Here is a 15,125-nt window from a genome sequence, read left to right on the forward strand (position 1 = left end):
CTGGTGTCCATTGTCCTGGGGTCCGAAGAAATCCATAGGGGGACCTGTGGAAGGAAATTATACTCACAGGGCTCCTCCAGCATAGATCTGGTCCTCTTCACTCCTGAAGTAGTCCAGCGTACTTGGCAAAAAAATTAATCGAAACACCAGCCCTTGAGCCTGGTGCTGGTTGTAAAAAATACAGGGAACCCCTGCTCGGTTTGTTCCCTGAGTTTTTACAACTAGGACCGGCTCTGTGCGGCTGGGGTTGGTTATGGCCATGAGAGGGGACCCCATGCCATTTTTTAAATGTATTTATTTTACTTTTTTTTTTTTACACTGAAGCCTGCACGGATCTGACTGATCCGTGCAGGCTTCTGCCAAATATGCCAGGAAAATGAAGTCCATTTTCCTGGTGTATCTGGCCGGCAATTGTCGGTCATTTACCGATAATTAGTGGCCGTATTTTAATACGGCCGCTTAGTAAATAAGGGATCACCATTCTTTTGAATGGTGATTCCTGACCTATTCTATCGATGGTGTATCCATTCATATTTGTAAATACAAATATGCGATCAATACGAATACAAATTGCCGTATTTTCGGGATATTAAATCCCGATAATACGAATGTGTAAAAAATAGGTGTATTTATGGATACGAATACACATATTTTTGACAAATTTCCTTTAGTAAATTTCCCCCCAACATGTTTAAAAAAGGGGCAAACTAGACGGGCCAAGTGGTTCTTATCTGCAGTCAAATTCTATGTTTCTATGTTTCAAATGGTCCACTTTTCTTATCAACTGTACCAAACACGGTACCAAACTTTTTTCTTTTGATCAAATGGTCCAGGCACGCCTGCATTGTCTGGCTCATGCCCCTGCAATGCCGAGCAACGCATCTTTCTCCATGCAACCAAAGTTTAAGTAGCTGCAAATACGTGCTTCAGTATTCGTGTATGCACAAATTCTCAACAAGAAAAAAAAAGCCAGATACAGATATTTGCACAGCTGCGTTCATGACTGAATTAGTCCCAGACAGAATTCTGATGAAAGTAAGTTGTACACAATGGGCGGTATTCAATGAGGCTGATTCGCCATGTTTTTATGGCGATTTTGTGCTGTAAGGCAACTAAACCGGTGAATCACCCTATTCAATGACCAGATGGCGAATACATTTCAAGGTTTTTTTCGCCATGATTCACCGAGTAGCAATCGCTATCTTTTTATGGTGAAGTGGAATGTGAACTTTTAAAATAAAGTGTTTTGTTTTTTACATTTGGTGTAAAAAAATCAGGAATTTTATTCTGAGGAGGGGCATGCTATTTTTGTTCATGTGCTGTAAGCACATGAATATATATTTAATTAAAAAATATATATATATATTATTATTTTATTTTTTTACACAGACCAGCCAGCAGGGGGCCGGAGCCGAACCGCTCATTAGATATTCATATATTTACTTTACCCGATCATTACATATGCACGATCGGGTGTAGTGAATATACCCGGTCCCCTGCTGGCACCCCCGGGGGGCAGCCTGTGCTGCCTGGCACCCGGGGAGCCCACCTCCCCCCAACAAACGTTCTGGGGCAGGCAGGGAGACTTCCATCTCCCTGCCTGCCACCGTCCTCAGGCTCCCTGCGGCGTCCGCCGCAGGAGCTCAAATTCGCCGGTCAGGGGCAGCGAGCCCCTGACTCATTGAATACCGGAGCCGGCGAGGCTCCGGAACGCAGCGAGCAGTGGCGAATGTGCAGCGAATCCTGCCCTTGCTGTTAACCCTTTGAGTGCCAGCATATCTGTGAGAGATGTTCAAAATATCCTAAAAATATTTGTTACATAAATTCAAATAAAATATGTTGTGTAAAAAAAAAATACATTGTATTCCCTGTATAAGGTAAGGTTACAGGTCATTAGGATGAATACAAATGTTTGCTTAATTTGTACACCTATTTTTGACAAAATTTGCTTGGCACTCAAAGGGTTAATAGCGCATGACCGAACTACATTTTTTAATGTACCCTCGTGCTGACGCCGCATTAGTACTGCACCTTTAGCATTTGGGTAAGATCTCAGACCCTTCACAGTGGGGGAATGACAAGTGCTGGTTATTTCACATACAGTATATAGATTGTTATATGCTAATGATGAGATTCAGCACAGACACAGCAGCATCTGTCTGTAGCAGACACATTTAAGAAACTGTAAAAACACAAAAACTATACAAAGGGTAAATGCACCATATTAATCCTGATCCTTCTCCGCCTGCCACTCACTTTCTCATATTACTACAGACTGTCAAAAGTAGCGGATATTACTGTGTGTCATAAGCTGAAGTACAAACACAAACTAACCAATACTTCTATGCAGGTGATCTGAGGTCTATAAGTAACCGACTGGATTCCGCAACTGGTGACGTAGAGAAGATCAAAGAATTTTGTAAGTGTAACTGATTACAAAACTATTCTTGTAATGTAACACTGAGGACAGACCAGGGTGAGATCAGTAGAATTGTCCAGTAATGTTACCTCTATCCCCACTTACCTATTTCCAGTGGTGTAAGTAGACATTCGTTCTTAGTGGCACTGATAGCTGAAAAAGTGTTGTCACATGAAACTAGGGAAGTGGCAACATGGCGATGGGGGAGTGGATACAATATGCCACACTCCGTAATGCCCTTTACACCTGCCATGCACCATAATGCCCATTACACATTATGCCACACACCGTAATGCCCAGAGACGTAACTAGAAGTCGGTGGGCCCCATAGCAAAATCTTGAATGCCCCAAACCCCCCCCCCCCATCCCATTGTCACTGCAATTCACCTTAGAGGCAGGAGAGAGAGGGGACCTTGAGAGCAAAAAAAGGGTGGCAGGGGGAGAGAAAAAGAGTAGCGAGTTAGAGAGAGGGAGAGAGAGGGAGAAGGAGGGAGCAGAAGATACACTACTTGATTACAGGACAGGGGTGGAGGCGTTGATGCACAGACAGATTGACGGGAGGGCAGGATGGGGCATAAATGAATAGAAGGACCCACGGGAGTAAGGGAGCACAGACCAACAGACAAATGGATGGGAGAGGACACAGATAGACAGAAGGGGGGCATAGATGGGAGGGGTATAGATGGACAGATGCTGGGGGCACACATTGAAAAAAAGGGCATAGATAGACGAATGGACAAGCAAGGGCACATACAGATGGACAGAACGGAGGGAGTTGGCTTATATGGACAGATGGAAGGGTGCATAGATAGACATAAGGGAGGGGCATAGATGGGAGAGGCAAAGATGGACATACAGGAGGAGCAAAGACAAATGGAAGGGGTTTGAAGGGGTATAGATGGACAGGGGTATAGATGGACAGATGCGAGGGGCAAACATTCAATGGAGGGGAATAGATAGACAGATGGACAGGCAAGGGCATAGACGGATGGACAGAAGGGAGACAGAGCACCATATGGGGTTACAGACAGACTGATGGCAGGGGGCACAGATGGGCAGATGGGAGGGTGCATTGATGGACAAACAGAGGGGCAGGAGGGGGCATAGAAGGACATGCAGACTCATGAGAGTGAGGGGACATAGACGTATGCTGTATTATAAATTTATTTGTACCTCTTTATATATTTTATGTTAATCACCCCACCACTTATATGCTTGTTCCTTTCAATTATATCCCCCTCAATCCCACCCCTTTTACAATATATACATACTTTATATACCAAATACCCCCCCTCCTCATGAATATTAAATGATTATTAATCGGATGCCATTTATTAAAACTCACTTTTTGTTGCTGGAAATCCAGGAAAACAGATCACATGGCAACCACATGTGTTTTGCATGCAGCGCTGTCTGCTTACTGAGGCTGGAACCTGCCAAGTCAGACAGGACCATAGGACTTGGAGCCGGTGACAGCCTGAGGCAGTTCCCGATCACCAGCTGGAGGAGGAGCCTTCTCCTGACTTGTTCATACCCCCACTATCCACGTCGGCGTGGAGTTGTTTTATAAAGTGTGGCGAGCGCAGCGAGCCACCGAGCCCGAAGCGTGGCGAGCAGACGCGGAATACATGTGAAGTCATCCGCATCCCCTCGCGGGGCTCCTTACACTTTAGAAAATCAACTCCATGCCGACGCGTTGCGCGTCCTCCCGACTTGTTCATATCCCTACTATCCACGTCGGCATGGAGTTGATTTTCTAAAGTGTGACGAACCCCGTGAGGGGATGCGGATTACTTCACATGTATTCCGCGTCTGCTCGCCACGCTTCGGGCTCACTGCGCTCGCCAAACTTTGTAAAATCGACTCCACGCCGACATGGATAGTGGAGGTATGAACAAGTCAGAAGGACGCGTAACGCATCTGCTCACCCCACTTCGGGCTGCCGTGGATAGTGGTGGTGTTTCAGGAACACATTCACACCAGCCATATCATACATCTGAGACAGTGATGACAACATGTGTTAACTGTTAACTGGATTTAGTTAATAATAAAGAACAAAAAAATCAACTTAACAAAGTACAATAATATCAAATTCTAAAGACCAAAGAAAATAATAAAACAGTTATTCTTCTGATTGTGCATTCACAGAAACTGCAGCAGCAGAAGTGGATGCAGTTGTGTCTGCATCTGTGTCGTTATCTGATTTGTCAGTCTGTGGGAGCAGAGTTAAGGCATAAAGAATACGCTGGAAAGCGTTTTCTGCACCGAGAGTTTTGCCACATAAATTCCGGTAGGAGTCCAGATTCTGGCGCGCAGTGCCCTTTGCCTTTTGTTGCGCCACTTACACGATCCCCAAAGGCATTCAATATTTTGGGTGTGAACCCCGGTGTTCGGATCAACAAAATTGTAGCAGTGGTTCACCCGTGCATTGTGGTACCCTGCCTGCTCCAGCTGCTCGGTCTTATATGCACGCCAGCAATCCGAGTATATAGTTGTCCCCGGTGCCATATATTTGTTTATGGCGGCCATCAGGGTGCTGACGTCAAGTCTGTCAACAGGCGTAACAAAACAGTCACCGGTGTCTCTGGATATGCCTCCAAACAGCCATTGTTGAGGCAGCATGCGTCCAACATTACTTTTCCTCTGTACAAAGAGGCTCTCATCCACCTCAACTATGTGTCCTGGACCGCCAATCCGGCGTTGGGGCTGCGACATTAAGTCCACGGTGCAGCCCTCCCGCATCAGGTTATTGTATAGCACACTGGTTTTATTTGACAACTTCAGTTGTCGCTCACAGAAGGATATGCTTGTGAGCTCCTCCGCGTATGAATAAATGAAACGTTTGAGGGTCAGAAATGGCATACGGCACCCCGGGAACCAATGTGCCGCACGGAGACTGACCTTCTTATGAAAGGTTTTAATATGGCAGCGCCACATGCACTACTAACACAGTTCCTCTGTCTGCGGCAGGTTAAACATTGTGACAGGTTCTGCAGCCATTAAGCAGTCACTTCACCTTCACCTCTGACTGACTACGGTAACTGTGTAACGCTGACTGACTACGCTGGCCGCGGGAACAGTACACCGAATCTGACAGGGACGCTGACTATGCTGGCCGCAGGAACACTACGCCGAATCTGACAGATATGCTGACTACACTGGGCACACGAACACTACGCTGATTCTGACAGCGCTGCTACGCTAACTACATAACGGGCGATGTGATAACACACAAGTACCTATAAAACACTAATAAATAAATAATTCTTATTTAAGAGGGTGCGGTGGGATTGCTTCGTGGCCTGCCCAAACTGCTGGGCCCCATAGCAGCTGCACCCCCTGCACCCTCTATAGTTACGCCACTGGTAATGCCCATTATTCATTATGCCACACACCATAATGCCCATTACACATTATACCACACACTGTAATGCCTATTATATATTATACCACACACTGTAATGCCCATTACACATTATGCCACACACCGAAATGCTCATTAAACATTATACCACACACCCTAATGCCAGTAAATATTAGGCCTCACAGTAAGGCTTCTGATTACTGATTCATGGCAAAAGATCATTTAGTCAGGTGCAGGAGGCTGATGTCACTCAGACCATAAGGAACATCTGAGATGAGACCAGCAGCAGATCAGTCAGATGCAGGAGGTTTAATTCACCCAGACCATATGGAACATCTGAGGAGAGACTGCAGCAACAGGTCAGTCAGGTTCAGGAGTGTGATGTCACCCAGACCATAAGCATGTCTGGGTGCCATCAGTAGGTACGCAATGAAATGTCCATCATATAATCACATCAGCGAAAATGTTTTACAACTAAAAACCATTAATTTCATTCATGAAATCTATTTACTACTTGGTTTTACTATATAACAGCCGAAACAGCAACATAACGGCGATCCTGGCGAATATCCATGGTTGGACAATTCCCATTGTGTAATGATTTTGGTTTTCTGCTTCCATAGTAGAGGCCCGCATTCTAAGACCATGGGAGATTAAAGAAATTCGAGCTACAGATTTGGAACGTGGAGACTTATTGGAAGAACAAGGTCTGAATGACAGCCATAGTCTGTACTTGGGAAAGTACCACAAGAGTCCAGTGGTGATCAAAGTATTAAAGGGCCAGCTGAGCAGAGACGATGAGTGAGTCACCCTGTGTCTTTTCATGGTACACAAGATACGTTCTGTACCATATGACATATATCCTTTATCTAAAGCAATGTCATTCAGATGTCTGTCATTTCACAGCTATATAAGGCAAACATTCCATTCCGAGAGTAAGACCATGAAGAAATACGAAAGTCCAAACATTTTACGTCTTTACGGCATCTGCATTGATAATTCAAGTGAGAGGAACCTGTTGACCATCTACATCTATTCTATGTGTGTGTCTTATCCTGTTTCAAATTATTGATTCCTACACATCTCTCTGAGAACTCTTTCCTGGTTTCTTTATTTTCCCTTCTCTCCTGTTTGTCAGGTGCAGAACCCTGTTACTCTGTCCTGGTCTCCTGTCCTAATTCTCCCTTCTCTCCCCTGTGCCAGGTGCAGCAGAACCCTATTACTCTCTTTCCTGGTCTCCTGTCTCTGGTTCCCGTCCTCATTCTCCCATCTTTCCTGTGTGTCGGGTGCAGAACGCGGTTACTCTCTGTCCTGGTCTCCTGTCTCTGGTTCCCGTCCTCATTCTCCCTTTTCTCCTGTGTGTCAGGTGCAGAACATTGTTACTCTCTGTCCTGGTCTCCTGTCTCTGGTTCCCGTCCTCATTCTCCCTTCTTTCCTGTGTGTCGGGTGCAGAACGCGATTACTCTCTGTCCTGGTATCCTATCTCTGGTTCCTGTCCTCATTCTCCGTTCTCTGCTGTGTGCCAGGTGCAGCAGAACCCTGTTACTCTCTGTCCTGGTCTCCTGTATCTGGTTCCTATCCTCATTCTCCCTTCTCTCCTGTTTGTCTGGTGCAGAATACTGTTAGTCTCTGTCCTGGTCTCCTGTCTCTGGTTCCTGTCCTCATTCTGCCACCTCTCCTGTGCATCAGGAACAGAACATGGTTACTCTCGCTCCTTGTCTCCTGTCTCTGGTTCCCATCCTCATTGTCCCTTCTCTCCCATGTGTCAGGCATGGAACCCTGCTACTCTCTGATAATAGAGTACTGCCAAAAAGGAACCCTGAGAGAACTGCTGAAAAGAAAGCGTGACCTGTCATGGGAGCGGAGAGTACTGATGGCACTGGACGCTGCTAGAGCTTTATACAGGTTCTATATTTATCTGTAATCTGCATATCACAATCACAGCTAAGTCAGGATCCCAGCAATGAATGGTTGCCAGGCTTAAGAGTACAAAACAAGTTATGTTAATCAAAATCAGTCAGTTTTATAACCATCAATTGTTGCGATGTGTGCATACACAGGAGCTTCACACATACACTGAGCTGTGGACACCACTTTTGTGTGTCCGCAGCTGAATGTCACACTCAGCCAGCCCCCGATGGTTTATGACCCTCAAAATCTTGCCTGAGGAATGACCCTCCCAGACCTGACACCTATACCATGAAGCTTGTAAACTAGCCCAGCTAAAATCTTTCTTCGAACCGCAATCAGAATCTCGGTGGGTAGACCTTGAGAAATCGCATGCCCCGACTTCAATAGACGATCTATTTAGATTGCCCAAACAACTCCGCCCTGATCTCTCCTCGCTTCTCCCAACTACTAAGGCCTCCATCTCAACCTGGGACTCCCTGAACTCTAGACTCCCACATCCCATATCTCAACTCCCACTAATTTCATTAAAATCAATTTCAAAACTAATACCCAATCTACACCTGGCTAGATGGATTACTTTAGGTATAACTAAGTTGGGAGATATTTTGGAAGGCCAGTGCGTTCTCCCCTTCTCTACTCTCCAGCAGAGATTCTCTCTTCCTAAACCCGAACTACTGCATTACTTTCAAATCTGCCATTGGTGGAATACTGCCCCTACTCTCATTAATACACCTGGTAACTTTGACTCACGTATCTACTCCCGCCTTAACCTACCAAACACCAAAGGGGATGTTACATTTTGGTACAAATTATTGCAAGACATTCCGAATTCCCCTAAATCAAATGCACAGACTAAGTGGGAAGCTGACCTGGGTATAGCCCTGTCAGATGCTCAATGGAGCAAAATCTTTCTCTCTTCCTATACCATGTCAAAGTGTATAAACCATACAGAGATGCACATTAAGCTGATACACAGATTATACTTAACCCCAGCTAGACTTCTGGCCCTCATGTTCCAAATTTTGCTGGAGACAATGTGGTAACATAGGCCATATATATCACATATTCTGGTCCTGCCCCCTCCTTACCGTGTTTTGGAAGGATGTATTTGACTTAGCAAATCAGGTCCTAGATACAGCAATAATGCCCGCTCCTCTAATAGCTTTATTCAATATCTTCCCTGACATGGTCGCACCCAATAAACGCTATGTTCTAGGCCACATATTTATTGCGGCTCGCGCAGCCCTGGCCCAGTGTTGGAAACAACCCACCCCTCCCCCACTTTCAAAAGTGATTCAGAAACTCAATTTTAACCACACCATGGAAACGCAATATTCCTCTGACTCCAGCTCTACACCTTCTTTCATAGCTCGTTGGTTGTCTTGGCATGTATATCTCACTGTTGGAGTGGGTACATCGCACGCTCCCAAATCACCCCAAAGCGACCCCCTTCAATTTAGCCTTAACGAGACGCAGGACGCCTCTACAAACTCTCCATGATCCCTTATTCCCTTTACTAGGATCTACTTGTGTTTATTGCAATAGTGTTATTTGCCTTACTACTCCGTTAAATTTGTTTAGACCCGATAGATTTAACCTACATCATTACTATGGTTGATATTTTACCTGTTGTACCTGTTTAGGTTTACTAAATTCTCAATATGTGCTGTTGACGATAATTACTGTCTATGTATGTACAGAGTCTATGTATCCCCCCCCCTCCTTTTTCCCCTTTTTCTGTATTGTGTAACCCCCCACCTAAAATTTAAATATTTCTCAATAAAATATTGATGTTAAAAAAAAAAAAATCTTGCCTGAGATGGACAAGTCTCCTGTAGATCACAGTGTTATATTTAAGTAATTTGTAATCATGTTCTTCATATACAGGTTACATCAGTCGGAGCTGGAAACCATCCTGCATGGGAGTCTGAGCAGCGCTAAGTTCTGGGTGGATGGGACGTACGTTCTTAAGGTATCTTCATATGCTTATTTCCAAGAAGTTCTAATTTGTTGTCAATGTTTATGTTTCCATGCAATGAAGGAGGGAATCTATGACCGTCAGGGAGTTGTGCTGGGAGCGGGTTACTGACAGATGGAAGGTGCTGGCTCTGCTTTGACATGTTAAGGTTTAGGAAGCACTTGGAACATCCATATACAAATAGCAGAGTGACACTTGATCACATTAATTAGGACAGAAGGGGCAGATTCATGAGATCTGGGTCCTGTCAGCCTGGTGGCCCAATTTACTCATCAGGAGGAGAGGTGCGGAGAAATAACAGCAGAGGTCCTACAGATAGTGAGAGGGAAGGATGAGACGCTGAAGGGAATAGGATGAAGGGGTCAGGCTGTGAGTGATGAGCACACAAAGACGGCTACTCAGCAATGTTAAGTCCATGCATTGTAAATGATTGCGGCTTAAAAAAAACCCTCAAAACATCCCAAATCTGCCAGTATCTTGCACCTCCGGCAAACTCTGACCCTATTACATATGCCCCCAGGTTTGAGCTTCACAGGATCTGGCCAATAGGGGATTCCCTCTTACTATCCGTAATGGCTGTTACTGACTCCACCCAATGTGCAGTGGGCGGGTACATTGCAGTTACCACCAGGTTCCGTGATCGGCCTTAAAACTGCTTTACTGTTCAGGCTCCTACCACCAGCACCTGAATACTGCTTACTGTTGTGTATGAGTAGCCACCCTGCTGCCACACCACCTGACTGATTCTAGTAGTTGACCTCCACCAGTCACAGACCATAGGCCCTGCACATTAGCTTGCTGAGGGTGATGCTGGGCTGACTCCACTACAGTGGGAAACAGAATAACATTTTGCTCAATTCTGTGGTTGTAGGATCTGGATGAGCTCATTGTAAAGGCAAGATGTTTGTTGCTCAAAAAAGTCCTACAAATGCTCATCCCTTTATCAAAGGGAGAAAGCATACAGATGTTACAGTAGATGTACATGTTCTGGGACTCACTGGCCTCCTTTTTATCTCAATCCAACACACGCAGCCATGGCTCTATTTCATTAATCAGGCTACCTTACAAAATAGAAATAAATACACATTACATTGCAAAGAGTCAAATAACTGTATAAAGGCACATATATTATAACTTATTCCCCAAAATCCGACTTGTTCATACTTAACTATCCCAGTGGGCATAGAGGGAGAATATAATAACAGTGCAAGAAGCATGGCAAGCGCACAAAAAGTATCCGCACCCCATTCAGACACCCCAATGCACTGATTGGGATGAAACCAATCCTGGTATGCAGCAACCTCCTTCGGCAGTGCAGGCGTGGAAGCAATCAAACCCCCTCCCCCCCAACACCCAGTCCCCCCCCCCCCCGTCCCCCCCCCCCCCCCCCCGATCTACTCCTGGAAATGCTTTTTTAGATCATGCAACCCAGTATCTGGGCCTGGCCATGTACTACAGCCCTGAGCTTGAAAATATTCCAATTACAATAATTGGCAGATTATATTATTCCTCAAATGCACACATCAAGAGAAACAAAATGGCACCTTCATTTTTAAGGGCAGAATACTGTTAATAATCCAGACCTGATTCAGCAGTGGGCGCAGTTGGCCTATCATACATTACAGTCGAATGTGAACATATTCTGTTGTATAAACATCTTACCCCATGTCCTATCGCCTGTTTTTTGGCCCCTGGAGAGAAGGCCTAAAAGGATTAAGATTCACGTCTGGTGAAGACATCAGTGCATCCATGGCTCGCAGCTCATCCTAAAACCTTCTTTAATGAGGGAATACATACGCTTGCTGACAAATGGACAAAGGGGGGTTATTGTGGTTGATTTGCAAGGCTGCAAATGCACAGCCTTGCGAGTCCACCAAATTGCCCCCCCCCCCAGAACGCCCAGGGTTCTCATGGGAACGCACATGAAATGCTAGGCGCTGCCATATGTAAATGGCCCTGCTCGATGCCCCCCCACCCTGCAATGTTGGGTGCATCTTGGGATGCGCAGAAATGTGAAGGGGCCGATGCAACACACCAGAATACGGTCCAAAGTGGAAGTTAATTAAAATAAATGATACAGACAGTGTATAATACCCTCATATATTAATACGCCTGCCCCATATTCTCTGCACAGTTGTCGGGTTTTGAGCTTTCGAAGACTGAATCATCTATGAGAAGAAATCCCGTACAAAGAAGCACAGAGAACAGCGACCTGGTGTACATAGCTCCGGAAACCTGGCAGGATATCAATGCATACAGCAAACGCAGCGAGATTTACAGGTCAGCGACACCTCACATTTGTTGCAGATTCACGATACAGCAATATAATGCAGAGATGTGTATGTGATTATAGACAGACTGGGACAGAATCTCATACGGTATCTGCATTTTGAGCTAACATGTGTCTAGAGTCAATAGCCAGAAGGGAGCAGATTGTGAGCAGAACTGGTTTTCTGCTGTAGATGCCCAGTTACCGTATAACAGAAGCAGGCAGCACTGCTGGTGGCACGTCCCCGGCGTGGCCCTCACAGGTCTGCTAATGAGCACCCATATAACTACTGTGTAGTTTGAGGTATAAGTCAAGGTTTTGCCTTACAAGTAAACTGAGGCCTTAAATATAATATAGGTTACCTATAGGCCAGATATTGCCATGTAAAACCACTGGCCTGTTACTGTAACATCTACACTAAAGGGAGTAAAGGTAGAAAGCAGTTACGCCAAAGGCATCTCCTTCGTTCACAAAGCTACCTTGCAGGCATCGGTACTTGTGGATTATCACGGCTCCCATCGCATGCCATATATAGTGGCATGCGATGCGATTTTTACAGTTTTTGCCGTTTTTTGTCAAAATCGCATCGCATGCGATCGCATCGCATGCGATTGCATATGATTTTGCACTGAAAAGCATCCAAATGCATTAGAATTAGTATTAAACATGTTCAATGGCCCCCAAATGGCATTTTTGAGGCTGTACCACCCCCACTATCAAACCGAACCCGAAGCGTGGCGAGCGGCGGCGGTACGCGTCCTACGACCTTTTTATACCCCCACTATCCACGTCGGCGTGAGTTGAGAATAGAAAGTGTGGCAAGCACAGCGAGCCACTGAGCCCGAAGCGTGGCGAGCGGACGCGGACACCTGTGAAGCCTGTGAGGGGACGCGGATACCTCGCGGGGCTCGCTGCGCTCGCCACGCTTCGGGCTCGGTGGCTCGCCACACTTTCTAGTCTCAACTCCACGCCGACGTGGATAGTGGGGGTATGAAAAGGTCGTAGGACGCGTACCGCCGCCCTGCGCGGGCTCGCTTCGGGTTCGCGTTGATAGTGGGGGTGGTACAGCCTCAAAAATGCCATTTGGGGGCCATTGAACATGTTTCATACTAATTTCAATGCATTTGGATGCTTTTCAGTGAAAAATCGTATGCGATCGCATGCAATGCGATTTTTTTCGCATACGATGGCCATCTTGGGAGCCGTGATAATCCACAAGTACCCAGGCATCACCTAGGTTACTTCAGAAGCGAAGCCTCCATTCCCATAGTTACCTTGCAGATGTTGATTCTGTTCCTGGAGTTACCTCAAAGGAGTGGCCTCTGGTCCTGGAGTTACCTCGCAGGCATGGCTTAGGTATGGATTCACTTACCAGATTTAATTTGCAGGTACAGAGGGTTTAGCTAGCGCTCAGTTACCTTGTGAGCGAAGGGGCTGCAGAGTATTGAGCTGTCCAAGCTCACAAGAATTTAGTGATAAAGATGGGGTATACAATGCGCTCACCTCCTAACAAGCTTCTGTTGGTGCACAGAAGATTGCTCTTAGTGGTGTAAAACAATGTTAAATGGCAACAGTATCAGGATGTGCTGTAGATGGTGACAATAATGATAGGTCTGAGAGATAATATAAAAGCACAGTTGCTTTATTGAATAATATTAGTCCCGGTCCCACCGGCGTGGGTTCTTATTCACTGAAGGGGAGGGCAGAGGAATGGCAGCATGGGGGGGGGGGGTTTCTGTGCTGGTCTGTAACTGTGTGGGGTAAGATGGTCCGCAAGTGCAGACGGGAGGGAGAGTCAATTAATGAAGAAACGTGGCACAGGGGGTGGTGCGAGGGGCTGGCGTCCCATCCCCCCGCAGTGCACCTCTCACCTGTGTCTATGGGGTCGTCACGGACGGTCCCACGGTGTTCTGAGCAAGTATCCTATCTCTCAGACCCATCATTATTGTCACCATCTACAGCACATCCTGATACTGTTGCCATTTAACATTGTTTTACACCACTAAGAGCAATCTTCTGTGCACCAACAGAAGCTTGTTAGGAGATTTAATTTGCAGACATGACCACCATTCCCAGAGTTATTGCACCGGTGTGGCCTCTGTTCTCAGAGTAGCCTCACAGTCTGTTACCAAAGTTACTTTGCAGGTATTGCCTCAGGTTCAAAGAGTTACCTCATAGGCGTGGCTTCCGTCCTCAGCATTACCTCATAGGCGTGGCTCCAGTTCCTCAGTTATATCATAGACGTGGCTTCCATTCTACAGTTACCTGGTAGGCGTGGCTTCCATTCCCTAGTGTGTCCCCATAATAGTGGCTTCCATTCCTCAGAGTTACCTCGTAGCTGTGGCTTCTGTTCCCTAGTGTGTCCTCGTAATAGTGGTTTCCGTTCCTCAGAGTGTCAGGACTCTGTAGGAGGTCAGCAGACCTGCTCCCTAACTCTGTTGCCCCAACCTGAAGTCCACAAATATGTGCGGAGCAAAACAATATGCAACAATGCACAGTGGTGGAATATAAAAATACAAAAGGCAACAATGCTCAAAGGGTGGTACGAGATAATAACCAATAGCAACAATGCACTGAAGATGGAATAAACCGTAATATAATAGCAACAATGCTCAGACGATAGTACCAAAAATACAACAACCTCTACTGAACTGTCCTGCACTGCTAGGGACAAGCCCCACAGTGCATACAGATGGAGCGGGACTTATCTCTCCAGGGGATGGCGATGGCGACGCCAGCCGCCATCCCCTGCCCCGCGCCATCTGTATGCCGGAAGGGGACGCGCGTGCACGAGGTGCGCGCGCGTCCCCTTCCGACGGTGCTGCCGGCGGTCGCACGGTGTCTACTGAAGCAGGAGGCGGACAGGATTGCGTCCGCCTCGCCGCCCAGATACTGAGACGCGCGTGCGTGGGGGACGCACGCGCGTCTTAGTCAGATGGATCGCTGTGTTGCTGGCGGATCGCCAGCAACATGCTGCTGGCGATTCGTCAGCAACAATAAGACCAGCTCCATCTGTATACCGAAGATGGAAACTGGATAATCAGAAGACAGGAGGATAGCAAGAATGAAACTCATGACAAGAACTTAGCTGCAGCAGGAACAGGAACACTGGACAGCTGGGAAGTTCAGGAACCAGGAACACCACTGGAATGCATGCAGGGTCCAAGAAGCTATAACCGGCGTC

General features: G+C 46.4%; 1 protein-coding gene across 1 annotated transcript in view; it reads left to right on the plus strand.

The window, feature by feature from the left end:
• MLKL (mixed lineage kinase domain like pseudokinase) overlaps positions 1-15,125 on the plus strand; it is a 53,496-nt gene that overhangs the window by 34,156 nt on the left and 4,215 nt on the right. The window contains exons 3-8 of the mRNA XM_083165608.1: positions 2,351-2,419; positions 6,407-6,584; positions 6,690-6,787; positions 7,553-7,688; positions 9,582-9,666; positions 11,807-11,952. Coding sequence (XP_083021734.1) covers positions 2,351-2,419; positions 6,407-6,584; positions 6,690-6,787; positions 7,553-7,688; positions 9,582-9,666; positions 11,807-11,952 — 712 coding nt within the window. The remainder of the gene's footprint in view (positions 1-2,350; positions 2,420-6,406; positions 6,585-6,689; positions 6,788-7,552; positions 7,689-9,581; positions 9,667-11,806; positions 11,953-15,125) is intronic.

The sequence above is a fragment of the Crinia signifera genome, chromosome 11 (assembly GCF_055691185.1).
Source record: "Crinia signifera chromosome 11, ASM5569118v1, whole genome shotgun sequence".
NCBI lineage: Eukaryota > Metazoa > Chordata > Amphibia > Anura > Myobatrachidae > Crinia > Crinia signifera.